Below are 26,824 nucleotides of genomic sequence, written 5' to 3' on the forward strand. Positions count from 1 at the left end.
AAGAGAGAAAAGAAAAAAAGAGGAGAGTACTGTATATGGAGGAAGATTTAGAAAGCACAGGGAGGAGAAAAAAAAAAAAAAAAGGGGGGGGGGGGACGGAGAGGGGGGGGAGAGGTGGGAGGGAAGTGAAAAGGGAAGGATGGATCAGGTAATAGTTATTAAGCCAACCATAATATAATATAGTAGACAAGCTAATAGGTATTATCCTTAGGACTTAACGTACATTTCGATAAACACGGTCCGCGGCGCTATTCCAGAGGTGATAACTGTGAACGGTATTCACGACCTGTAAATTAGTTTTATTTATTCATATAGAGATTATAGAAATTGGTAGTTTGGAAGTGTTTCCAACACGCCCAAGTTTTCCGAAATTTCTCAGGGTGGTCTCTTGTCACTGAAATCAATTCCTCCATCTCCGCAACTCTGATGACCCTATGAAACCACTCCCGCACAGTAGGAATCTGTTCTGATCGCCAGTGGACAGGAATACATTGTTTCGCCGCATTTATCATATGCAGGGTAAGAGACTTACGGTACATCCTTAACGGAATTGAGGAGTGGTGAAGTAAAAATTGAGCCGGTGTGTATTCCAGAGTGTAAGTAGTCACTTGTGAGACTATATCTCGCACTTTTTCCCAAAAAGGCTGCAACAAGGGACAATCCCACCAGATATGTAGGAGTGTGCCTGTTGTCTGTCTACATCTCCAGTTGTATGATTTCATCTCATTTACTGCTGCATCTATGGGACATGCAAGAAAAAAGATCTCTGTAGGGTTTTAACTCTTTCCAATTCATTCAATTTAGTTTAATTCTGTAAACACACTTCCTGTCCTAAGCATCATTCTTTCCTCCACTGTATCTATGGGGGCAGCCATAGTTGCCACTCAGCTGGACTTCATACATATTTGCATTATCATTACATGAAGGCTGCTAGCATCAGTAGCCTACAGAACAAAAACTGACATCTGCTGCAGCTGGACAGGGCTAGATCGTGCACCAAGCAGTAGTTATATTTAGGTCAGTATGCACCCAGGCACAAATGCATGAATTGCAGACTAAAAATGTACTCTTGTACTTTCCACCCACACATAAACCCTGAAGCCTCACGCATCAGGGCTAAATGCCCAATGTCCATGAGGCATTAAAGTAGAATTATAGGCAAAGCCTCTCTTTTCATTTTGGAGTAAGGGAGGGTTATAACCCCTGTTAGTTTATATTTTTTACCATCTGTGTCCCCTTGGGGAAATTTACCTTCACTCCTGTTCGATAGCCAAAGCAGGATGTGAGAGGTAATCCTGGCACATTAAGGAAATTCATTGGGGACACTTAGGTCACCAGAACTAGTGTCCCCATTGGAAAATTTCCCCTCTATTACTTTTTTGGGGAAACCCAAACATTTGGAGTTTTGTTTAATTTCACTTTTGATAACGGTACACAAGATAAATGGAGGGGGTGAATCTCCCTAACGGAGGCACAGAAAGCAATAAAAAACCTAATAAGTGTTCTATTCCATCTCCTCTCTATCCAAAACTAAGAAAAAAGTTTACTTTTACTTATACTTGAATCCAAATAGAATCTCTGGCTGGAATTGAACTCAGCACTGTACGGTAAGTGTTGGAACTCCCCTTTGAGTCATATTTGTTTTTTTTTATCTAATAATCATTTAGGGATACATTTTAGGATTCTTTAAGCACAGCTTAATTTCTATAATTTCAATAATCAATGCACCATCATTGTCAATTTTAAAGTGAACTTGATTTGAATTTCCTGAACAATGGCCGTTCAGTATTGGGACTTTGTTCCCTCTAATGAAGGAGGATCGTTTGGGGTATAGCACTCATTTTCTATGTAGCTAATGACTTTCACACCAGCCTCTTGAGTGTAGTCATAGATACAACCCAATGGGCTACTGCATCCTTGTGCTGAGACGTTGAATTGAACTCCATCTATGAAAAAAAGAAAAGACCACATATTTTGAGCTGCTATAATATTTTATCACAGTGTATACAGAAGAGAAAGGCGCAGAACATTTGAAATGTGAGTCAACGCATGTAAAAGGTCTGAAAATAAAATATTGATGTGTTACTTCATTATTGTGAGCTTTCAGCATTGAAAACAAGCTAAAATCAGACAGTTACCCAAAATGGCACATTGCCACGAAAGACCTTCAGTAATGTGCATTATGCGCATTGGTACACTGTAGTGCCATTCATTCAGCATGGTACCCCAATGCATCTTCTCAACACAATTGTATTACAGCACAGTGCAGATTGTGAAAACGTACTAAAATGGGTTTCTGTGCAATGCTGATTTACCATCATTTGTGATGTGCTGGGCAGCTCATGGGCTGCTGTAGGGCAACACACATTAATGCATGAAATGATGCATTTAATGCACCACAGGGAACTGGTTTGATGCGAACATGTCCTTAAGGTATCTGTAAAGTTCACTGATCTCAATCAGCCTCACATCAGTAGTATATTATATGCAGGAAAATGCTAAATCACTAAGAAAATTCCACAAATGTCTTAATAATAACTCCTAATGAGCTGACAAATGACTACAAATACTCTTGGGAAGAGTGAAGGGTATGGTTCTATAATTGGCATCTGCCCAATGCTATTATATAGTATCTGCCCAGGAGGTACTGGCAGCCCGAGATGCTGCCAATGAAGTTCTGCAGGACTGGGTTGCGGGGGTGTCAATCTGTGATGTCACAGGCTGACAAGGGGATCACTGGCAGGGCATGCACCCACAGTCCTTTAAACCCTGGAAAAAAAAAAACACAGATTGTAACCATGACTTTGTTTCCACAGCTCAAGAAACACAAAAATGACGTCACTTGCTCCAATCCTCTAAAACATCCTTTATTAAAGCTTATGGAAGACACGTAAAAACAAGCATCGCTTACACCCCTGGTGCCCAATACAATCAAGATCAGTTCCTAATACCCCACTTTTTATTTCTCCCTCATCTCATTCCTACACCAAGTTCAGACCATCACCCATCTGTGACTATCTCTCCTCTAACGTACATATACCTCTTATATCTGGTGCACTCATGAATATGTGACTAACTGTAATATACAATACTGTCCAAAGGCAATGCTTTAAAAGCCTTTACAGCTCATCATTTTAGAGTGTCCATAAATGATGGCACAAGAATTATTCCTCTCATTCCTACATGCACAGTGCAGGGGCGGACTGACAACTCATGGGGCCCCCGGGAAATAGTGGTCATGGGGCCCCTGTATCCTTGCCAAAACTCAAAAAATCCTATGAAAAAGGAGGCATCTCATAGGGCTACTGATCCCGGGCCCTCGGGCACTGCCTGAGTTTCCAAATGGTCAGTCCGCCCCTGGCACAGTGATACCCCATAGGTGTTATGAAATTGCTATTTATGTATGCATTTGTGTCTTTTAAAGCCTTCTATTTGATAGAAATGAGCAGGTACAGTTATGGAAACAGGAAGGGTCTGTTAGAGCTAATCAGGGAACGTTCCCTGGTCAACTACTACTCCGGTCACTAGTGCTTCCAGGTTCACCGTATAAAGGAATGTTTTAAGCATTTCAATGTCTTGACATGTGGTACATATCATTGGCAGCAAAAGGGTTGAGACATGAGACATCACTCCAAAAAAAACACTATCCACCACCTGCATCAGTTTTAACCAGTTGCCGTCCGCTCTTTACTGCTACAGGGTGGTCGCTCTGTCCAGAATCACTTATATATACATGATTTTGCTTTTCCAGGTAGGGGGGCGCCCCCGCCCACCTACCCACGCTGTCTTTGGCTACTGTAAATGTTAATCACTAGGTCACTGCCAGAGATTCATGGCAGGGAGCCAGCTGAGCAACTGACAGGAAAGAGATCTGGGAATATAAACAACACAGATCTCTCTCCTGTCAATGGATATGTGTTGGTTTTATCTCCCTGCATAAAAAAACAGCAAATACCCTAGTAAAACACAACACAGTACAAAGTAAATATGTTAACCCCTTCCTGCCAAGGGTCATTAATACAGTGATAGTGGTTTTTATTAGCACTGATCACTGTATTAGTGTCACTGGAGATATCAGTGGCAGTTAGCGTCAGAAGTGTAGGTTGCTGATTGCCGACATTACTAGTAGAGATGAGCGAAGTATTCAAAAATTCGATTTGACTAATTCGGCGAATTCGTGGAAAAATTTTGATTCGAGTCGAATATATTCGCTGCGAATTTAACTTATAAAAGGGTGTTTCTAGGCTTCAGAGAGACTTTATATTAGTGCAGAACACTGTACCTTTAATTTAAATGCCCTTGGAGTCTGCTGGGGAAGAGAAATAATACTGACAGTCAGTATGACATGCAGATGAGTGCCGTCGATCTTAGAATCACCGCACACTTCACTCATTTGGGCAGTCACGGGGCCAAAACCAGAGTGTGGAGCCACAGTGTGGCGGTGGAGGCAGCAGCAATGGGAGGCCATACAGCACCCTATGACAAAAATGGAAACCACCAGCAGTGTGAGGAGACCTGAAAGTGGCACATGGCAGAGTGTGGCGATGGAGACAGCAGCAATGGGAGGCCGTACAGGGACCCATGAGAGACTCTGGACCTGGCAGCAGCATGAGGAGGCGGTACAGGGGCCCATGACAGATTACGGGCCTGGCAGCAGCATGAGGAGTTGGTACGGGGGCCCATGGCAGATTACGGGCCTGGCAGCAGCAATGGGAGGCTGTACAGGGACCCATGACACACTCTGGACCTGGCAGCAGCATGGGGAGGCGGTACAGGGGCCCATGACAGATTACGGGCCTGGCAGCAGCATGAGGAGTCGGTACGGGGGCCCATGACACACTCTGGACCTGGCAGCAGCATGAGGAGGCGGTACAGGGGCGCATGACAGATTACGAGCCTGGCAGCAGCAACTTGGACAGGAGGACGTTCAGCTTCTGCACCGTCGGGTGCGTGCTCGCAAACTGTTGTCTCTTGGAAACGGATTCCAAGAAAGACTGCTGACGGAATCCGTGAAGAGGAGTAGCAGGAGAAAGAGCATCTGAACGAGCGGAATATGCCAACAAGCGACAACAGGGGCCCATGACAGATTACGGGCCTGGCAGCAGCATGAAGAGTCGGTACGGGGGCCCATGGCAGATTAGGGGCCTGGCAGCAGCTATGGGAGGCCCATAATCTGCCAGCACCCTATGACAAAAAATGGAACTCACCAGCAGTGTGAGGAGACCTGAAAGTGGCACATGGCAGAGTGTGGCGATGGAGACAGCAGCAATGGGAGGCCGTACAGGGACCCATGAGAGACTCAGGACCTGGCAGCAGCATGAGGAGGCGGTATAGGGGCCCATGGCAGATTAGGGGCCTGGCAGCAGCTATGGGAGGCCCGTAATCTGCCAGCACCCTATGACAAAAAATGGAACCCACCAGCAGTGTGAGGAGACCTGAAAGTGGCACATGGCAGAGTGTGGCGATGGAGACAGCAGCAATGGGAGGCCGTACAGGGACCCATGAGAGACTCTGGACTTGGCAGCAGCATGAGGAGGCGGTATAGGGGCCCATGGCAGATTAGGGGCCTGGCAGCAGCTATGGGAGGCCCGTAATCTGCCAGCACCCTATGACAAAAAATTGAACACACCAGCAGTGTGTGAGGAGACCTGAAAGTGGCACATGGCAGAGTGTGGCGATGGAGACAGCAGCAATGGGAGGCCGTACAGGGACCCATGACAGACTCTGGACTTGGCAGCAGCATGAGGAGGCGGTATAGGGGCCCATGGCAGATTAGGGGCCTGGCAGCAGCTATGGGAGGCCCGTAATCTGCCAACACCCTATGTCAAAAAATTCAACACACCAGCAGTGTGAGGAGACCTGAAAGTGGCACATGGCATGAGACACTGTGGACCTGGCAGCAGCATGAGGAGGCGGTACAGGGGCCCATGGCAGATTAGGGGCCTGGCAGCAGCTATAGGAGGCCCGTAATCTGCCAGCACCCTATGACAAAAAATGGAACACACCAGCAGTGTGAGGAGACCAGAAAGTGGCACATGGCAGAGTGTGGCGATGGAGACAGCAGCAATGGGAGGCCGTACAGGGACCCATGAGAGACTCTGGACCTGGCAGCAGCATGAGGAGGCGGTATAGGGGCCCATGGCAGATTAGGGGCCTGGCAGCAGCTATGGGAGGCCCGTAATCTGCCAGCACCCTATGTCAAAAAATTGAACACACCAGCAGTGTGTGAGGAGACCTGAAAGTGGCACATGGCAGAGTGTGGCGATGGAGACAGCAGCAATGGGAGGCCGTACAGGGACCCATGAGAGACTCTGGACCTGGCAGCAGCATGAGGAGGCGGTATAGGGGCCCATGGCAGATTAGGGGCCTGGCAGCAGCTATGGGAGGCCCGTAATCTGCCAGCACCCTATGACAAAAAATGGAACACACCAGCAGTGTGAGGAGACCTGAAAGTGGCACATGGCATGAGACACTGTGGACCTGGCAGCAGCATGAGGAGGCGGTATAGGGGCCCATGGCAGATTAGGGGCCTGGCAGCAGCTATGGGAGGCCCGTAATCTGCCAGCACCCTATGACAAAAAATGGAACACACCAGCAGTGTGAGGAGACCTGAAAGTGGCACATGGCAGAGTGTGGCGATGGAGACAGCAGCAATGGGAGGCCGTACAGGGACCCATGAGAGACTCTGGACCTGGCAGCAGCATGAGGAGGCGGTACAGGGGCCCATGGCAGATTAGGGGCCTGGCAGCAGCTATGGGAGGCCCGTAATCTGCCAGCACCCTATGACAAAAAATGGAACACACCAGCAGTGTGAGGAGACCTGAAAGTGGCACATGGCATGAGACACTGTGGACCTGGCAGCAGCATGAGGAGGCGGTATAGGGGCCCATGGCAGATTAGGGGCCTGGCAGCAGCTATGGGAGGCCCGTAATCTGCCAGCACCCTATGACAAAAAATGGAACACACCAGCAGTGTGAGGAGACCTGGAAGTGGCACATGGCAGAGTGTGGCGATGGAGACAGCAGCAATGGGAGGCCGTACAGGGACCCATGAGAGACTCTGGACCTGGCAGCAGCATGAGGAGGCGGTACAGGGGCCCATGGCAGATTAGGGGCCTGGCAGCAGCTATGGGAGGCCCGTAATCTGCCAGCACCCTATGACAAAAAATTGAACACACCAGCAGTGTGAGGAGACCTGAAAGTGGCACATGTTTGGGGCATGATTCATGGCGGATTTAGTCAGTTGTGTCAGGAACTGGTGGTTTGAAATCCAGACTAATCCACGCCTGATTCATTTTCACAAACGTGAGTCTCTCCACACTTTGGGTGGACAGTCGTGTCCTCCGCGGAGTTACAATACCTCCTGCCGCACTAAACACGCGCTCCGATGCCACGCTACTGGCCGGGCATGACAGCCTTTCAAGGGCAAATTCAGCTAGTTGGGGCCAAAGGTCAAGTTTCGTTGCCCAGTAGTCAAGGGGATTGTCTACCTCGGTTGGCAGGGTGCTGTCCAAGTAGGCCTAAGCCTGTTGTTTGAGGTCCTGCTCCAGGTCCACCTGATGCTGCTGCTGCTGCGGCTGGTTAGTACTTTCCTCACTGCGCTGGTGAAGAAAGCTAGTCATCATCGACTGCAGACTGAGTCAGCCGCTGCTGGTGGAGCTGCCACTGCTCCTACCACCCCACCCCTCCTTTGCTGCCATGGCAGCGGAACGCGAGCGCACAGGGCCCACAGTGTCTGAGGATGGACATTGGCGCAGAAAGGCAGAGACCAACTGACTACATAGGTGGTTTTTATAGTACGTTATTTTGGCCTCCCTCTCAGCAGGTGTGAAAAAGGCCACCATTTTTGAACGGTAGCGAGGGTCCAACAAGGTGGACAGCCAAAAGTCATCCCTCTGTCTGATGGTTCTTATTCGGCTGTCGCTACGCAAGCAACCGAGCATGCTATGGGCCATTTGTGCCAACGAATGCGAGGGACTCCCTGACTCCATCTCCACAGCATACTGCCACGGTGCGTCTGGGTCCTCTGTCTCCTCCTCCTCTACCAGATGCTCCTGCTCCTCCACTCCTGTCCGCTGAGTGGAAAAACCACCCATTTCACTCAATAATTCCTGAGCACAAATGTCCTCCTCTACCTCCTCCTCTTCTTCCTGTCCTGCCCCCACAGGGGTCATGTGGCGTTGAGATCTGTGCGCCATGTCTACCGCACCCTGACCAGCCATTGTTAACAGCATTTGTTCCAGGACGTGCAACAGAGGAATGACGTCGTTCATCCCATAGTCCTGCCGACTCACGAATAGCGTGGCCTCCTCAAAGGGCCTGAGCAAGCGGCAGGTGTCACGCATGAGCTGCCAATGGCTGACATCGAAGTTACACAGGGGAGTACCTTTATCCGCTTGTAACATCATGAAATCGGTGATGGCCTTTCGCTGTTCGTAAAGGCGGTCTACCATGTGTAGGGTTGAATTCCACCTTGTTGCAACGTCGCAGATCAGGCGATGCTGTGGAATTCCGTTCTGCCGCTGCAGCTCAAGGAGGGTGTGCTTTGCGGTGTAGGAATGGCTGAAATGCATGCAAGGTTTACGTGACATTTTAAGGATGTCTTGCAGTGGGATGGTGGATTTTAGGAACCGCTTGACAACCAGATTGAACACGTGAGCCATGCATGGCGCATGGCACAACCTTCCTTGACGCAGAGCAGACACCATGTTCTTTCCGTTGTCGGTCAACATGGTTCCGATTTTCAGTTTGCGCGGAGACAGCCATCTGTCGATTTCTCTGTTCATTACACTGAGAAGTTCCTCCCCTGTGTGACTACGTTCGCCTGAACCTGGCAGCAGCATGAGGAGGCGGTATAGGGGCCCATGGCAGATTAGGGGCCTGGCAGCAGCTATGGGAGGCCCGTAATCTGCCAGCACCCTATGTCAAAAAATTCAACACACCAGCAGTGTGTGAGGAGACCTGAAAGTGGCACATGGCAGAGTGTGGCGATGGAGACAGCAGCAATGGGAGGCCGTACAGGGACCCATGAGAGACTCTGGACTTCGCAGCAGCATGAGGAGGCGGTATAGGGGCCCATGGCAGATTAGGGGCCTGGCAGCAGCTATGGGAGGCCCGTAATCTGCCAGCACCCTATGTCAAAAAATTGAACACACCAGCAGTGTGTGAGGAGACCTGAAAGTGGCACATGGCAGAGTGTGGCGATGGAGACAGCAGCAATGGGAGGCCGTACAGGGACCCATGAGAGACTCTGGACTTCGCAGCAGCATGAGGAGGCGGTATAGGGGCCCATGGCAGATTAGGGGCCTGGCAGCAGCTATGGGAGGCCCGTAATCTGCCAGCACCCTATGACAAAAAATGGAACACACCAGCAGTGTGAGGAGACCTGAAAGTGGCACATGGCATGAGACACTGTGGACCTGGCAGCAGCATGAGGAGGCGGTACAGGGGCCCATGGCAGATTAGGGGTCTGGCAGCAGCTATGGGAGGCCCGTAATCTGCCAGCACCCTATGACAAAAAATGGAACACACCAGCAGTGTGAGGAGACCTGAAAGTGGCACATGGCAGAGTGTGGCGATGGAGACAGCAGCAATGGGAGGCCGTACAGGGACCCATGAGACACTCTGGACCTGGCAGCAGCATGAGGAGGCGGTATAGGGGCCCATGGCAGATTAGGGGCCTGGCAGCAGCTATGGGAGGCCCGTAATCTGCCAGCACCCTATGACAAAAAATGGAACACACCAGCAGTGTGAGGAGACCTGAAAGTGGCACATGGCAGAGTGTGGCGATGGAGACAGCAGCAATGGGAGGCCGTACAGGGACCCATGAGACACTCTGGACCTGGCAGCAGCATGAGGAGGCGCTATAGGGGCCCATGGCAGATTAGGGGCCTGGCAGCAGCTATGGGAGGCCCGTAATCTGCCAGCACCCTATGACAAAAAATGGAACACACCAGCAGTGTGAGGAGACCTGAAAGTGGCACATGGCAGAGTGTGGCGATGGAGACAGCAGCAATAGGAGGCCGTACAGGGACCCATGAGACACTCTGGACCTGGCAGCAGCATGAGAAGGTGCTATAGGGGCCCATGGCAGATTAGGGGCCTGGCAGCAGCTATGGGAGGCCCGTAATCTGCCAGCACCCTATGTCAAAAAATGGAACACACCAGCAGTGTGAGGAGACCTGAAAGTGGCACATGGCATGAGACACTGTGGACCTGTCAGCAGCATGAGGAGGCGGTACAGGGGCCCATGGCAGATTAGGGGCCTGGCAGCAGCTATGGGAGGCCCGTAATCTGCCAGCACCCTATGACAAAAAATGGAACACACCAGCAGTGTGAGGAGACCTGAAAGTGGTACATGGCAGAGTGTGACGATGGAGACAGCAGCAATGGGAGGCCGTACAGGGACCCATGAGACACTCTGGACCTGGCAGCAGCATGAGGAGGCGGTATAGGGGCCCATGGCAGATTAGGGGTCTGGCAGCAGCTATGGAAGGCCCGTAATCTGCCAGCACCCTATGACAAAAAATAGAACACACCAGCAGTGTGAGGAGACCTGAAAGTGGCACATGGCAGAGTGTGGCGATGGAGACAGCAGCAATGGGAGGCCGTACAGGGACCCATGAGAGACTCTGGACTTCGCAGCAGCATGAGGAGGCGGTATAGGGGCCCATGGCAGATTAGGGGCCTGGCAGCAGCTATGGGAGGCCCGTAATCTGCCAGCACCCTATGACAAAAAATGGAACACACCAGCAGTGTGAGGAGACCTGAAAGTGGCACATGGCATGAGACACTGTGGACCTGGCAGCAGCATGAGGAGGCGGTACAGGGGCCCATGGCAGATTAGGGGCCTGGCAGCAGCTATGGGAGGCCCGTAATCTGCCAGCACCCTATGACAAAAAATGGAACACACCAGCAGTGTGAGGAGACCTGAAAGTGGCACATGGCAGAGTGTGGCGATGGAGACAGCAGCAATGGGAGGCCGTACAGGGACCCATGAGACACTCTGGACCTGGCAGCAGCATGAGGAGGCGGTATAGGGGCCCATGGCAGATTAGGGGCCTGGCAGCAGCTATGGGAGGCCCGTAATCTGCCAGCACCCTATGACAAATAATGGAACACACCAGCAGTGTGAGGAGACCTGAAAGTGGCACATGGCAGAGTGTGGCAATGGAGACAGCAGCAATGGGAGGCCGTACAGGGACCCATGAGACACTCTGGACCTGGCAGCAGCATGAGGAGGCGCTATAGGGGCCCATGGCAGATTAGGGGCCTGGCAGCAGCTATGGGAGGCCCGTAATCTGCCAGCACCCTATGTCAAAAAATGGAACACACCAGCAGTGTGTGAGGAGACCTGAAAGTGGCACATGGCAGAGTGTAGCGATGGAGACAGCAGCAATGGGAGGCCGTACAGGGACCCATGAGAGACTCTGGACTTCGCAGCAGCATGAGGAGGCGGTATAGGGGCCCATGGCAGATTAGGGGCCTGGCAGCAGCTATGGGAGGCCCGTAATCTGCCAGCACCCTATGTCAAAAAAATTGAACACACCAGCAGTGTGTGAGGAGACCTGAAAGTGGCACATGGCAGAGTGTGGCGATGGAGACAGCAGCAATGGGAAGCCGTACAGGGACCCATGAGAGACTCTGGACTTCGCAGCAGCATGAGGAGGTGGTATAGGGGCCCATGGCAGATTAGGGGCCTGGCAGCAGCTATGGGAGGCCCGTAATCTGCCAGCACCCTATGACAAAAAATGGAACACACCAGCAGTGTGAGGAGACCTGAAAGTGGCACATGGCATGAGACACTGTGGACCTGGCAGCAGCATGAGGAGGCGGTACAGGGGCCCATGGCAGATTAGGGGCCTGGCAGCAGCTATGGGAGGCCCGTAATCTGCCAGCACCCTATGACAAAAAATGGAACACACCAGCAGTGTGAGGAGACCTGAAAGTGGCACATGGCAGAGTGTGGCGATGGAGACAGCAGCAATGGGAGGCCGTACAGGGACCCATGAGACACTCTGGACCTGGCAGCAGCATGAGGAGGCGGTACAGAGGCCCATGGCAGATTAGGGGCCTGGCAGCAGCTATGGGAGGCCCGTAATCTGCCAGCACCCTATGACAAAAAATGGAACACACCAGCAGTGTGAGGAGACCTGAAAGTGGCACATGGCAGAGTGTGGCGATGGAGACAGCAGCAATGGGAGGCCGTACAGGGACCCATGAGACACTCTGGACCTGGCAGCAGCATGAGGAGGCGCTATAGGGGCCCATGGCAGATTAGGGGCCTGGCAGCAGCTATGGGAGGCCCGTAATCTGCCAGCACCCTATGTCAAAAAATGGAACACACCAGCAGTGTGTGAGGAGACCTGAAAGTGGCACATGGCAGAGTGTGGCGATGGAGACAGCAGCAATGGGAGGCCGTACAGGGACCCATGAGAGACTCTGGACTTCGCAGCAGCATGAGGAGGCGGTATAGGGGCCCATGGCAGATTAGGGGCCTGGCAACAGCTATGGGAGGCCCGTAATCTGCCAGCACCCTATGTCAAAAAAATTGAACACACCAGCAGTGTGTGAGGAGACCTGAAAGTGGCACATGGCAGAGTGTGGCGATGGAGACAGCAGCAATGGGAGGCCGTACAGGGACCCATGAGAGACTCTGGACTTCGCAGCAGCATGAGGAGGCGGTATAGGGGCCCATGGCAGATTAGGGGCCTGGCAGCAGCTATGGGAGTCCCGTAATCTGCCAGCACCCTATGACAAAAAATGGAACACACCAGCAGTGTGAGGAGACCTGAAAGTGGCACATGGCATGAGAGACTGTGGACCTGGCAGCAGCATGAGGAGGCGGTACAGGGGCCCATGGCAGATTAGGGGCCTGGCAGCAGCTATGGGAGGCCCGTAATCTGCCAGCACCCTATGACAAAAAAAGGAAAACACCAGCATTGTGTGAGGAGACCTGAAAGTGGCACATGGCAGAGTGTGGCGATGGAGACAACCCACCGACTGTTTTGCTCGCTGCCAAGCTGCCACCCTCTTCTCCTGATGATGCGGAAGCAATAGCCTGATGACGACAAGGCTGCCAAGTGCGATCAGCCTCATCATCATCAATTAGGGTCTCCGCCTCACTACTAGCCCCCTCGGCTGCGTGTGGGTCAGGAGACAGACCTGTCTCTAGACCGGCTACCGAGCCACTCTCCTCACCACTACTTCTTCGCCTGGCTGCTGAAGAGGCGGATGTCTCCCCCCGTTCCTGACCGCCCTCTGTTAGCTCTTCCTCACTGTACTGGATGACACAGGGAGCACTGGCCTCTGGCTGCGAATAGTGCTGCCTCGACCTCTTCCTCTGCTGCCATGTCTGCTCGCTCCTAAAACATTGCCTCCTCTGCCACTCCTCTGCATGTTGTCTGACATACTCTTTAATTCAACGATTCTGTGTCCCTGAGTAACAATTCTGTGTCTGTCCCTGAGTAACAATTCTGTGTCCCTGAGTAACGTTTCTGTGGCCCTAAGTAACAGTTCTGTGGCCCTCAGTAACAATTCTGTGTCCCTCAGTAACAATTCTGTGTCCCTCAGTAACAATTCTGTGTCTGTCCCTGAGTAACAATTCTGTTTCCCTCAGTAACAATTCTGTGTCCCTCAGTAACAATTCTGTGTCCCTCAGTAACAATTCTGTGTCCCTCAGTAACAATTCTGTGTCCCTGAGTAACAATTCTGTGTCTGTCCCTGAGTAAGAATTCTGTGTCTGTCCCTGAGTAACAATTCTGTGTCCCTAAGTAATGTTTCTGTGGCCCTAAGTAACGTTTCTGTGGCCCTAAGTAACGTTTCTGTGGCCCTAAGTAACGATTCTGTGGCCCTAAGTAACGATTCTGTGGCCCTCAGTAACAATTCTGTGTCCCTCAGTAACAATTCTGTGTCCCTGAGTAACAATTCTGTGTCTGTCCCTGAGTAAGAATTCTGTGTCTGTCCCTGATTAACAATTCTGTGTCCCTGAGTAACGTTTCTGTGGCCCTAAGTAACAGTTCTGTGTCCCTCAGTAACAATTCTGTGTCCCTCAGTAACAATTCTGTGTCTGTCCCTGAGTAACAATTCTGTGTCTGTCCCTGAGTAACAATTCTGTGTCCCTGAGTAACGTTTCTGTGGCCCTAAGTAACAGTTCTGTGGCCCTAAGTAACAATTCTGTGTCCCTCAGTAACAATTGTGTGTCTGTCCCTGAGTAACAATTCTGTGTCTGTCCCTGAGTAACAATTCTGTGTCTGTCCCTGAGTAACAATTCTGTGTCCCTCAGTAACAATTCTGTGTCCCTCAGTAACAATTCTGTGTCCCTCAGTAACAATTCTGTGTCCCTCAGTAACAATTATGTGTCTGTCCCTGAGTAAGAATTCTGTGTCTGTCCCTGAGTAACAATTCTGTGGCCCTAAGTAACGTTTCTGTGGCCCTAAGTAACGTTTCTGTGGCCCTAAGTAACGATTCTGTAGCCCTAAGTAACGTTTCTGTGGCCCTAAGTAACGGTTCTGTGGCCCTCAGTAACAATTCTGTGGCCCTCAGTAACAATTCTGTGTCTGTCCCTAAGTAACAATTCTGTGGCCCTAAGTAACGTTTCTGTGGCCCTAAGTAACGTTTCTGTGGCCCTAAGTAACGATTCTGTGGCCCTAAGTAACGTTTCTGTGGCCCTAAGTAACGTTTCTGTGGCCCTCAGTAACAAATCTGTGTCCCTCAGTAACAATTCTGTGTCTGTCCCTAAGTAACGTTTCTGTGGCCCTAAGTAACGGTTCTGTGGCCCTAAGTAACGGTTCTGTGGCCCTCAGTAACAATTCTGTGGCCCTCAGTAACAATTCTGTGTCTGTCCCTAAGTTACAATTCTGTGGCCCTAAGTAACGTTTCTGTGGCCCTAAGTAACGATTCTGTGGCCCTAAGTAACGTTTCTGTGGCCCTAAGTAACGTTTCTGTGGCCCTCAGTAACAATTCTGTGTCCCTCAATAACAATTCTGTGTCTGTCCCTAAGTAACAATTCTGTGGCCCTAAGTAACGTTTCTGTGGCCCTAAGTAACGATTCTGTGGCCCTCAGTAACAATTCTGTATCCCTCAGTAACAATTCTGTCTGTCCCTGAGTAACAATTCTGTGTCCCTAAGTAACGTTTCTGTGGCCCTAAGTAACGTTTCTGTGGCCCTAAGTAACGATTCTGTGGCCCTAAGTAACGTTTCTGTGGCCCTAAGTAATGTTTCTGTGGCCCTTAGTAACAATTCTGTGTCCCTCAATAACAATTCTGTGTCTGTCCCTAAGTAACAATTCTGTGGCCCTAAGTAACGTTTCTGTGGCCCTCAGTAACAAATCTGTGGCCCTCAGTAACAATTCTGTGTCTGTCCCTAAGTAACAATTCTGTGGCCCTAAGTAACGTTTCTGTGGCCCTAAGTAACGATTCTGTGGCCCTAAGTAATGATTCTGTGGCCCTCAGTAACAATTCTGTGTCCCTCAATAACAATTCTGTGTCTGTCCCTAAGAAACAATTCTGTGGCCCTAAGTAACGTTTCTGTGGCCCTAAGTAACGATTCTGTGGCCCTCAGTAACAAATCTGTGTCCCTCACTAACAATTCTGTGTCTGTCCCTAAGTAACAATTCTGTGGCCCTAAGTAACGATTCTGTGGCCCTCAGTAACAATTCTGTGTCTGTCCCTAAGTAACAATTCTGTGGCCCTAAGTAACGTTTCTGTGGCCCTAAGTAACGATTCTGTGGCCTTCAGTAACAAATCTGTGTCCCTCAGTAACAATTCTGTGTCTGTCCCTAAGTAACAATTCTGTGGCCCTAAGTAACGATTCTGTGGCCCTCAGTAACAAATCTGTGTCCCTCAGTAACAATTCTGTGTCTGTCCCTAAGTAACAATTCTGTGGCCCTAAGTAACGTTTCTGTGGCCCTAAGTAACGATTCTGTATCCCTCAGTAACAATTCTGTCTGTCCCTGAGTAACAATTCTGTGTCCCTAAGTAACGTTTCTGTGGCCCTAACTAACGATTCTGTGGCCCTAAGTAAACGTTTCTGTGGCCCTATGTAACGTTTCTATGGCCCTAAGTAACGTTTCTGTGGCCCTAAGTAACGATTCTGTGGCCCTAACTAACGTTTCTGTGTCCCTAAGTAACGTTTCTCTGTCCCTAACTCTCTCCCTGCATACAGCCAGGTCTGTCTCTGTTGAATGACTGGAGGCAAATGGAGAATTCTAAAATGGCCGCCATTTATAGCTCGACCATTACACTGTGCTGGCTGGCTGGCTGCTGATTGGCTAATGCGATCACATGTCATGAATGAATGCATTATGGGTCAGCGCGCCTTGTCTGCGCACCTTCCCAGACATCCCCACTCCGTCGCCGCACATGTCGCCGCCATTTTAGGAAAAATTTCGATTCGCGCATCCGAAGTCTGCTTATTTTCGGATTCGACGCGAATCGAAATTTTCCTAATATTCGAAACGAATTCCACTTCGCCTACTTCGATTCGCTCATCTCTAATTACTAGTTTAAAAAAAATAAATAAATCCAATATCTATACCATTGTTTGTAGATGCTATCATTTTCATGCAAACCAACTAATATACACTTATTGGGATTTTTTTTTTCCAAATACATGTTGCCTTAAATTCATGAAGAAACTTTTAAAAACATTTTTATTGGATATGTTTTAAAGCAAAAAGTAAAAATATTGTTTTTTCTTTTTTTTTTCCTTTGTAGCGCAAAAATAAAAAGCCCAGTGGTGATCAAATACCACAAGAAGAAAACTCTATTTATGTGAAAAAAAAAATATATAAAATTTATTTGTGAGCAGTGCTGCATGACCACACAATTGTCAGTTAAAGTAGTGCAGCACCGTATCTTTCAAACAGCAAGTGGTTAAAATGAATGTCTTTACAATGATACATACAGTACAGAATTGCACCACACATAAGGACCACTTTGGATTTCGCCAAAGCACTGGTCTTATCTATTTGTTCTCTTCCCTCCCTTAGACCTCACAATCACTTTATTGAAACAATAATACAATTGGTTTTCTAGTATTACAGTTTAGTATTACCTCTAGGTAATATGTGTCTTCTTCATAACCACTTATATCTGTCAATCTTACTCTTATGTAAATGCGACCACTACAACTCTCATGCAACCATTATTTTCTAATATCTACCATTTACCTATTTTTAAAAATTTTTTTTGCTATTTTTCTCTATACGCTAGCCCTGAAGAAGGGAGAGCCTTAATCACCAAAACGAGTTGGCTGTACACCTGCACTATTATAATTTATAAACTCCTTTTTATAAACTACCAACGTCCAGGAGCAGGAGCTCCTCAGCACAGACTCACAGATACTTACCGGGTTCCTGAATGGTCCCCGTAAATTTTGCACACACATCCTTTTCTCCCCAGCAGACTGTATATCTTTCTGCCTTACACCCGTCCAGCGTGTCATAGGTACGGCAAATTGGACATACAATACCTTTCTCTTTGGTAAAATTCTTTGGCACTGCATAAAAAAAGTAATTAAATTACAATCTTAAAAAGTAAAAAATATTATATATATATATATATATATATATATATATATATATACACAGTGGGGATCGAAAGTTTGGGCACCCCGGCTAAAAATTTGTAATAATGTGCATAAAGAAGCCAAGGAAAGATGGAAAAATCTCCAAAAGGCATCAAATTACAGATTAGACATTCTTATAATATGTCAACAAAAGTTAGATTTTATTTCCATCATTTACACTTTCAAAATAACAGAAAACAAAAAAATGGCGTCTGCAAAAGTTTGGGCACCCTGCAGAGTTAATATCTTGTACTGTCCCCTTTGGCAAGTATCACAGCTTGTAAACGCTTTTTGTAGCCAGCCAAGAGTCTTTCATTTCTTGTTTGAGGTATCTTTGCCCATTCTTCCTTACAAAAGTCTTCCAGTTCTTTGAGATTTCCGGGCTGTCTGTCACGCACTGCTCTTTTAAGGTCTATCCATAGATTTTCAATTATGTTGAGGTCAGGAGATTGTGAAGGCCATGGCAAAACCTTCAGTTTACGCCTCTTGATGTAATCCCCCGTGGATTTCGAGGTGTGTTGAGGATCATTATCCATTTGTAGAAGCCATCCTCTCTTTAACTTCAGCTTTTTCACAGATGGCATCAAGTTACCATCCAAAATTTGCTGAAATTTTATTGAATCCATTTTTCCTTCTCATGAGATGTTCCCTGTGCCACTGGCTGCAACACAACCCCAAAGCATGATTGATCCAACCCCATGCTTAACAGTTGGACAGAGGTTCTTTTCATTAAATTCTGTGCCCCTTTTCTCCAAACGTACCCTTGCTCATTCCAGCCAAAAAGTTCAATTTTAACCTCATTGGTCCACAGAACTTCCAAAATGCATCAGGCTTGTCTATATGTTCATTTGCAAAGTTCAAACAATGATTTTTGTGGTGAGGACGTAGAAGAGTTTTCTTCTGATGACTCTTCCATGAAGACCATATTTGTACAAGTATCTCTTTATAGTGGAATAGTGTACCACAACTCCAGTGTCTGACAGATCTTTCTGGAGGGATCGTGCAGTCAAACGTGGGTTTTGAATTGTTTTTTTCACAATCCTGTGAGCTGTTCTGTCTGATATGTTTCTTGGTCTTCCAGATCTTGCTTTAACTTCCACTGTTCCTGATGACTGACATTTCTTAATTACATTCTGAACAGAGGATATTGACATTTAAAAATGCTTTGCTATCTTCTTATAGCCTTCTCCAGCTTTGTGAGCGTCAACTATTTTCAGTTTCAGTTTTCTAGACAACTGCTTAGAAGAACCCATGGTGCTGATTGTTGGGGCAAGGTCAGATGAGTCTGGGCATTTAAAACCTTTGAGATTGACATCACCTGGTCTTCCCAGACGATGATTGAGAACAATCCATGACACTGGCAGGTCTCAGCTTTGCAAAGGGGGCAGTGCATGCTATAAATTCTGCAGGGTGCCCAAACTTTTGCAGACGCCATTTTTTGTTTTCTGTTATTTTGAAAGTGTAAATGATGGAAATAAAATCTAACTTTTGTTGACATATTATAAGAATGTCTAATCTGTAATTTGATGCCTTTTGGAGATTTTTCCATCTTTCCTTGGCTTCTTTATGCACATTAATACACATTTTTAGCCGGGGTGCCCAAACTTTCGATCCCCACTGTATATATATATATTTTTTTTTTTGTATAATAATATTAAGAACATTACAGATGTATTTGCAGGCAAGTACAATTACTGCATGCAAAATGCACAAGAACCAACCAGACAGTGGATTTGTTTATTTTTTTAGCTCACATTTACTTCAGTTTCCATGTAGGAAGCAATATAAAAGGTGCTAAAGTGACCAATTTCTACCATATAATTTGTTACATAAAGGAAAATGCAACTCACCTTTTGTGAACACTACTTTAGGCAGCTTGGCTATTAGAAAGCAGCAACTAATGGAGCTGTAACCTGGAGGCATGCTCACCTGATTATCTCAACCTTCCTGACACATCATGCAGAAGGTGTGCTGTTGCAATTGGAGGTTGTTAAAAGCACAGCACCTAACATCCACCTTGATTTTTAGGGCTCGCTGATATATGAGACAGCCACCCTTGTCAAATGTTTTAACCCACAACAACGTATCAACTGCATGTGTTACATGTCAAAAGTTAGCCTCTTGTTTGTTTATTCTTACCTCCTTGCTGCTCCTGATTCCTTTCACATGTGTGGTTTGTCTGTGCTCACCTATGGGCGTCATATGCTATCCTCTGGGTTTTATTTCCTTCCCTTCCATCACTTCCTGGCCCGCCTCCTAGTTTGCTTGTCTATATAAGACATGCTCAGTTTAGCCCACTTTGCCTGAGCAACTTCCTAGTTGTTGGAGCTCCTGTGTGTTGCTACTGCCTGAATCCTACATTGACTACTTGTGTAACGACCCTGGCTTCGTTCTCTGACCTTGCTTGTTTTCCACCTCTCCTGACCTTGGCTAGCCTATCTGATTCCATTAGTCCCCTCTCATTATACTCTGCTCCTGCGAGCAGTCTCCTCAACCTCAGATGGGTGTACCTGGGGGCCGCGACCTGGTTCAGCTTGCTGCAAGTCCATCCCCACCATCAGGGGCTCTGGTGAAGAAGCAGGCTGGGGCTTAGACTCCACACCCTGGGGAACCCCAAGGTGAGTATCAACAAGAGCTCACTACCACAGGTGCTGACATTACAGGGCTGTTGCAGCACTGCCCCATATACAGGTGCATCTAAATAAATTAGAATATCATCAAAAGGTTCATTTATTTCAGTAATTCAATTCAAAAAGTGAAACGCATATATTATATAGATTTATTACACACAGAGTGATATATTTCCAGCATTTCTTTCTTTTACATTTTATGATTATGGCCTACAGCTAGTGAAACCCCAAAATTCAGTGGATCAGAAAATTAGAATATTACATAAGACCAATTAAAAAAAAAATTTAATATAGAAATGTTGGCTTACTGAAAAGTATGTCCATGTTCAGTATAGTATGCACTCAATATTTGGTTGGGGCTCATTTTGCATGAATTACTGCATCAATGCAAAAAAGGTAATAAAGGCTGTAAAAATTTAAAACGAACGACAGATTGCAAAAGATTAGCAGGACCAATCCCCAAAAATTATTCAAATATATTAATAGTAAAAAGGTCCAGTTGGAACATGTAGACCCTTTACAAAATAATCTAGAGTGGGTGACTGGGGACAAAGAAGGCAAATTTCTTAAATACCTTCTTCAGCTCTGTGTATACAAAGAAGCATGGGGGGAGCTCTTGTCCATAATGGGCATGGTATTGACACAGCTCCAGATGATCCACATTGGCTCACAATTGATATGATTCAAAAATATTTAGACAGAATAAAGGTGAATAAAGCACCTGGACTGAATGACATACACCCACGGGTCCTTAAAGAATTGAGCTCTGTCATTTCAGAACCATTGTTTCTAATTTTTAAGGACTCTTTAATGACTGGCATAGTACCACTGGATTGGTGTAAGGCCAATGTGGTGCCTATATTTAAAAAGGGGTCAAAATCTTTACCAAGTAATTATAGACCTGTTAGCTTAACTTTTATAGTTGGAAAGATACTGGAGAGTTTAATAAAAGACCACATAGATGAGTTCTTGCTGGAAAAAAATATTTTAAACAACAGACAGCATGGATTCATGAAAGACAGAAGTTGCCAAACAAATCTGATTTCTTTTTATGAGGAGGTGAGCAAAACCTTGGACAGAGGGGTGTTGGTGGACGTGGTATACTTGGATTTTGCAAAAGTGTTTGACACAGTTCCCAACACACGACTAATGTGTAAGGTAAAGTCTACGGGCTTGGAAAAATCTATGTATAAAATGTGAAATGTAAAATGTATATGGATAGAAAACTGGCTAAAAGATCGTATTCCGAGAGTAGTGGTTAATGATTCATACTCTGCATGGTCTAGGGTTGTCAGTGGTGTACCCCAGGGTTCAGTGTTGGGACCCTTACTTTTTAATATATTTATGAACAATATAGGGTCTGGGATTAAAAATGCCATTTCAGTCTTTGCAGATGACACTAAACTGTGCAGTGGAATAACGTCCTTACAGGATGTCTTCAACCTACAAGCCGACCTCAATGCACTGTGTAATTGGGCAACTATGTGGCAAATGAGGTTTAATGTTGATAAATGTAAAGTTATGCACTTGGGGTCTAAGAATATGCATGCATCATACATACTAGGGGGAGTACAACTGGGGGAATCAATGGTGGAGAAGGATCTGGGTGTTCTGGTAGATCACAAGCTTAATAAAGCGAGCAGAATCCTCTCATATTAAAAGAAGTATAGACTCCAGAGAGAGAGATATCATATTACCCCTGTACAAATCATTAATAACAACTCATCTGGAATATGCAGTTCAATTTTGGGCACCAATTCACAAAAAGAACATTGGGGAACTGGAGAAAGTACAGAGAATGGCAAACAAACAGATAAGAGGCATGGAGGAGCTCAACTATGAGGAAAGATTAGAGGAACTGAATTTAATCTCTCTTGAGAAGAGGAGATTAAGGGGGGATATGAGCAACATGTATAAATACATCAGTGGCTCATATAGTGAACTCGATGTAGAGCTATTCACCCTGAGGTCATCAAAGAGGACAAGGGGGTACTCTTTACGTCTGGAGGAAAAGAAATTTAATCTCCAAACATGGAAAGGTTTCTTGACAGTGACAGCTGTGAGAATGTGGAATAGACTCCCTCAAGAGTTGGTTCTGGCCAGCTCAGTTCATTGCTTTAAATAAGGCCTGGATTCTTTCTTAGATACACAGAATATAACTGGATACTAACATTTATAGGTAAAGTTTATCCAGGGAATATCCAATTGCCTCTCGGGGGATCAGAAAGGAACGGTTTTCCCAGCAGGAGCAAATTGGATCGTGCTTTGCTGGGTTTTTTGCCTTCCTCTGGATCAACTGTAGATGTGGGATTATAACTTTTTTTTTTAGTGGTTGAACTGGATGGACTTTTGTTTTTTTTCAGCCAGACTAACTATGTAACTATATATTGAATCAGATGGATTCGAATCGGAAAGGATCAGATATTTTTGGACGTTAATCCAGCCCACTAAGAGAAATGGCAAGAGCTGATTGGATAATATCGACTGGTGTCATGTGCATGCAAATTAACGAATGGAACAAAATTTTGATTCATTAATTATCCAAAATATCGAATTGAATTAATTTCCCCATGGGCCCAAATTACTTATGCATCATGTGACATAATCTGAATGAAACAAATGCATGTGTTAGTTTTGTTATTTTTCTTCAGATTCATTGACATTCGTTACTATATCCATTTGGAGATCTCTATACCTATGGACCTCCGAAAGTGAAATTTCCACCCAAAAAAACGAATCGTAACAAAAGGAAATGCACATGTCAAGTCCTAACAAAGAATTAAAGATTTAGAAGCTGAGCATCTTGCATTGTATACTAATGAAAGGAAACTCAACTAGTTGTTAGGACAAGCTCCCTCTGACACTATTTAGAAATATTTGCAGTCTGCCCTGAGGCCTTCTCCACATGTAAAAGGTGAGATAAAAATTGCAGATATACTGTGTGAATGGAGCACATAACAAACATGTAGTTGGGCTATCACTTTTAACTGCAGAAGTAGAAATATACTTTAATCAGAGAAGGACTCACAGTCAGTGACAGCTACTGGGCATTATATAGCTATCTACAGTATTTTTCGCCGTATAAGACGCACCTGCCCATAAGACGCACTTAGGTTTTAGAGGCAGAAAACAGGAAAAAAAAATTCTGAACTAATGGACTGCAGACACAGTACAGGAGATGACCAGAGACTGCTGACAGCACAGGGATGACCAGAGACTGTAGACAGTACAGGGATGACCAGAGACTGCGGACAGCACAGGGATGACCAGAGACTGCGGACAGCACAGGGATGACCAAAGACTGCAGACAGCACAGGGATGACCAGAGACTGCGGACAGCACAGATGACTGCTGACCTTTGGGGAGGTGGGGAGCGGGTACCTGAATTTGACAGGTACCCGATCTTACCTGTTCCTCGATCCAGCCGCGCGCTGTCTTCCCGGCTTCTGTAATGGCGCTCGGCATGACAGCCGGGTGCCCAGTGCGCATGAGCGAGAAGCACTTGCGCTTTTTGATTGGTCCGGCGGCTTCTGGGATCTGTCATGTGTCCCAGGTACCGCCTTACCATTCACAAAGCGCACCGCTTCTCGCGCATGCGCACTTGGCACCCGGCTGTCATGCCCAGTGCCCACACTACAGAAGCCAGGAAGACAGCACGCCGCTGGATAGAGGAACAGGTAAGGTCCCGCTGCAGAGCTGAGCGGCCGGCCCGGTATTCTGACACGGCCTCGGTGGAAATACCGGACCGGCCGCTCCATATTCGCCTTATAAGACGTACTGACATTTCCCCCCCAGTTTCGGGGAAGAAAAAGTGCGTCTTATATGGCAAAAAATACGGTACTCTTTGTCAAATTACACCAGAAATCACAACGCCTGGCTTTGACTTCTTTTGCAGCTCTGAGATGTCATGTAACCAAATGTAGGGAGCTGCAAAAAAAGTCAATGTTGGAACAATGCAAGACTGTAACATACTGCATTTTGAGCTCATTTGTTAAAGTTTTACTAAATCCAGGACCCTGCATTCACTATATCTAGTCAACCACAGTACACAGAACACGGGAATACAATTATTTTAGGAAATATAAACTGCTAAATACATTTTCCCATCAGCAGTTAGAGCAGTCTTTTGATTTCTATCAGTATCCAGCCAAGCACTGGTTAAATCTTGTAGGGGGAGTTTTTAATCTTATGATCCCTGACCTTCTGTCTGGGCAGTGCTGATTGGCCCTGTGCGGATCACATGCACCCTCCCCCGAAAAAACCTTTCTAGCAATACACACTAAACTGAGTATGTGCAGAGTGCCTCCTAGGGCTCTGTATTATCAGCAGATAGATTGGGGACAGTAAAAGAAGGGGAGAATTATAAAAGAAGGGGAGGATCAGAGAAGACAGGATCAAACAGCCATTTTACACAATGCAGAGGATTAACCACTAAGTTCCACAGTGAGTATAGCAAGCATGCTTTACTGCATATTCAGACTGATTTTACTGTTGTGGGTTTAGTAACACTTTAAAGGAAGTGGGCTAAGGTTAATTTGCAATGGTGGCATGGTGTTTTATTTAGTATATTATAGGTAAGTCCATATAATTTTGATAGAGTAGAAGTCATTTTTTTCAGCTCATACTTTATTGTCTACAGTTCATCTCTTCAATCTTTTTTATTTTTTTAAAACTGTGTTTAAACTATGTATCCAAAGGCTTGTGGACAACTGACCATCACACCTACAGTGTATAAGCTTGCTGGATATCTCATTTAAAAACCACAGAAATTAATATGCAGTCAATCCCTTTTGTGGTTTTAACTGTCTCCATCTTTCTGGGAAGGCTTTCCACTAAAAGTTTGGAGTGTGTCTGTAGGAACATGTGTCCCTTCAGCCAAAAAAAACTTTTTTTTAAGGTCAGGTTTGATTTTGAGAGAGAAGACCTGGCTCACAGTTAAAGATCCAGATCATACTGAGGGTTGTTGTCGAGGTCAGGACTCTGTGAAGGTCTCTCCAGTTCCTTCACACCAGCCTCATGAAACCATGCCTTTATGGAGCTGACTATGTACACAGGGGCAAAGTCATGGTGAAATCGAAAAGGGGTTTCCTCAAGCTCTTAGTTGGAAGCTCAAAAGTGTCTAAAATGTCTTTGTATGGTATAGCATTAGCAGAACCCTTCACTGGAAACACCTGAATTCATCATTTGGAGAGGTCTCCACATACATTTAAACATACAGTGTAATGTCATACTTTGTGTATACTTACTTTCATACATTCCTGAGTTACACCGATCTCCATTACAGCATTTTATAAAAGACCTGATGGACAAATCATTACCTGCATGACCATGAACTTCCACATTGCAAGGTAGATTCCTTGCACAACGCTTAAGAATTGAGTGGAATACTTTTCCTAAGAAAAAATGGTAGTAAATTATAAATCAATAAAAACCTAAATGAATGGAAATAAGTATCTTTGATTACACTTATATAGAAAAAAAGCACTATTTAATCTGTGTACAGAATGGACCCAAGTTGTTCTCACTGACGATCTTCAGTCAGCAATTAATGAAAAGATCAGCAGTGGGCACTTTGTTGGATAGAAGCTTTGTTAGACCTTCTACACATGACCCTCTATTTTATCTCTAAAAAAACTTTCCATGATTTTTCCTAAGACATTTACTATAGAGACTAATTCAAGAATAAAATTTGCCCTGTTGATGCATTCTATTCCATATGGAAGAACGAATTTTGAGTATCATCATTTTATAAAACCTGGAATTGTTTTGCAATGCTTTTGAGACTAAGTCACACTAGTTTAACCAAAATGAAACCCCTTTCTTCCCCCATATGATTTTCTTTTCTGTCGACAAAAGGTGGTAACCCTAGGACCAGTGAACAGCAGCACTACAGATGTGCAAGCATGACTGACTCAGTATAGCTATGGGTTGCGGGGTGTTTTACACATTGGTATGTTCATCTTGGGAGCTGGAGGACCTTCTCCTGCCACCTAAATCTATAGGATAGCAACCAACAACAAACATAAACAACACGTGTTATTCCATAGAAAGTCTATATAGGAAACGAGGGAAAATCACCAATAGCTACACCCCACAGCTACACAGACAGAATATATAATTATTTTTTTATTTTTTCTAATAGTATAGGGAAACTCTTGTCAGTCATCTATATCTTTGCTGTAGATATTAATTTTCTTCCTTTCTGGTGAAACCATTGTCAATGGAACAGGTAGTGAGAGGAAATCTCCCTAACAGAGCCCCAGAAAGTAGTAAAACCCAACAATATCCAAAACTAAAAGGTTTTGACTGGACATACACTTTAATATTTTAAAACTTACCACGGGCAACATATTGTTCATAGACGGTCATGCAATCATGGCCATCTGGGCACTCTACTTCTTTATGCTCACAGGTCTCAGAATTTTGACCTTCGCAAGTAAAGCATATAATATTATGAGCCTGCACTAAAAATATAAAAAAGATTAGTTATGTAATTTCACATTGTAAATGTCATATATTTTAAGTTTAATTTAAATTCTTACCTATTGACTGTACAAATAAGAAGAGAAGAATTTTGACAAAGATAGCAGACTCCATTATTTGTCTATTCTCAATTCCTAGGTGACA

The 26,824-nt window shown here is 46.1% G+C and overlaps 1 protein-coding gene across 1 annotated transcript; it reads right to left on the reverse strand.

Annotated features, from left to right (window-relative positions):
- Positions 1-99: 99 nt before the first annotated feature.
- Positions 100-26,824, reverse strand: LOC149462985 (urokinase plasminogen activator surface receptor-like). The gene is made up of 5 exons (XM_089676047.1): positions 26,740-26,824; positions 26,536-26,661; positions 25,444-25,590; positions 17,349-17,498; positions 100-1,946 (listed from the first exon to the last, which is right to left on the reverse strand). Exons 1-5 carry the CDS (start codon positions 26,792-26,794, stop codon positions 1,783-1,785), a joined length of 642 nt encoding a protein of 213 aa, XP_089532173.1. The 5' UTR covers positions 26,795-26,824; the 3' UTR covers positions 100-1,782.

Source organism: Staurois parvus, unplaced genomic scaffold, assembly GCF_062004578.1.
Source record: "Staurois parvus isolate SC_StPar_1 unplaced genomic scaffold, SC_StPar_1.0 ptg000163l, whole genome shotgun sequence".
Lineage (NCBI taxonomy): Eukaryota > Metazoa > Chordata > Amphibia > Anura > Ranidae > Staurois > Staurois parvus.

Bases quoted from the DNA above. Each gene is read 5' to 3' on its own strand.
- LOC149462985 (XM_089676047.1), bottom strand. From the start codon at position 26,794: ATGGAGTCTGCTATCTTTGTCAAAATTCTTCTCTTCTTATTTGTACAG. The intron at 26,662-26,739 runs GTAAGAATTTAA...TTATATTTTTAG, and splicing joins CTTATTTGTACAGTCAATAG to TGCAGGCTCATAATATTATA. The intron at 17,499-25,443 runs GTAAGTATACAC...TTTTTTATGCAG, and splicing joins TAACTCAGGAATGTATGAAA to TGCCAAAGAATTTTACCAAA.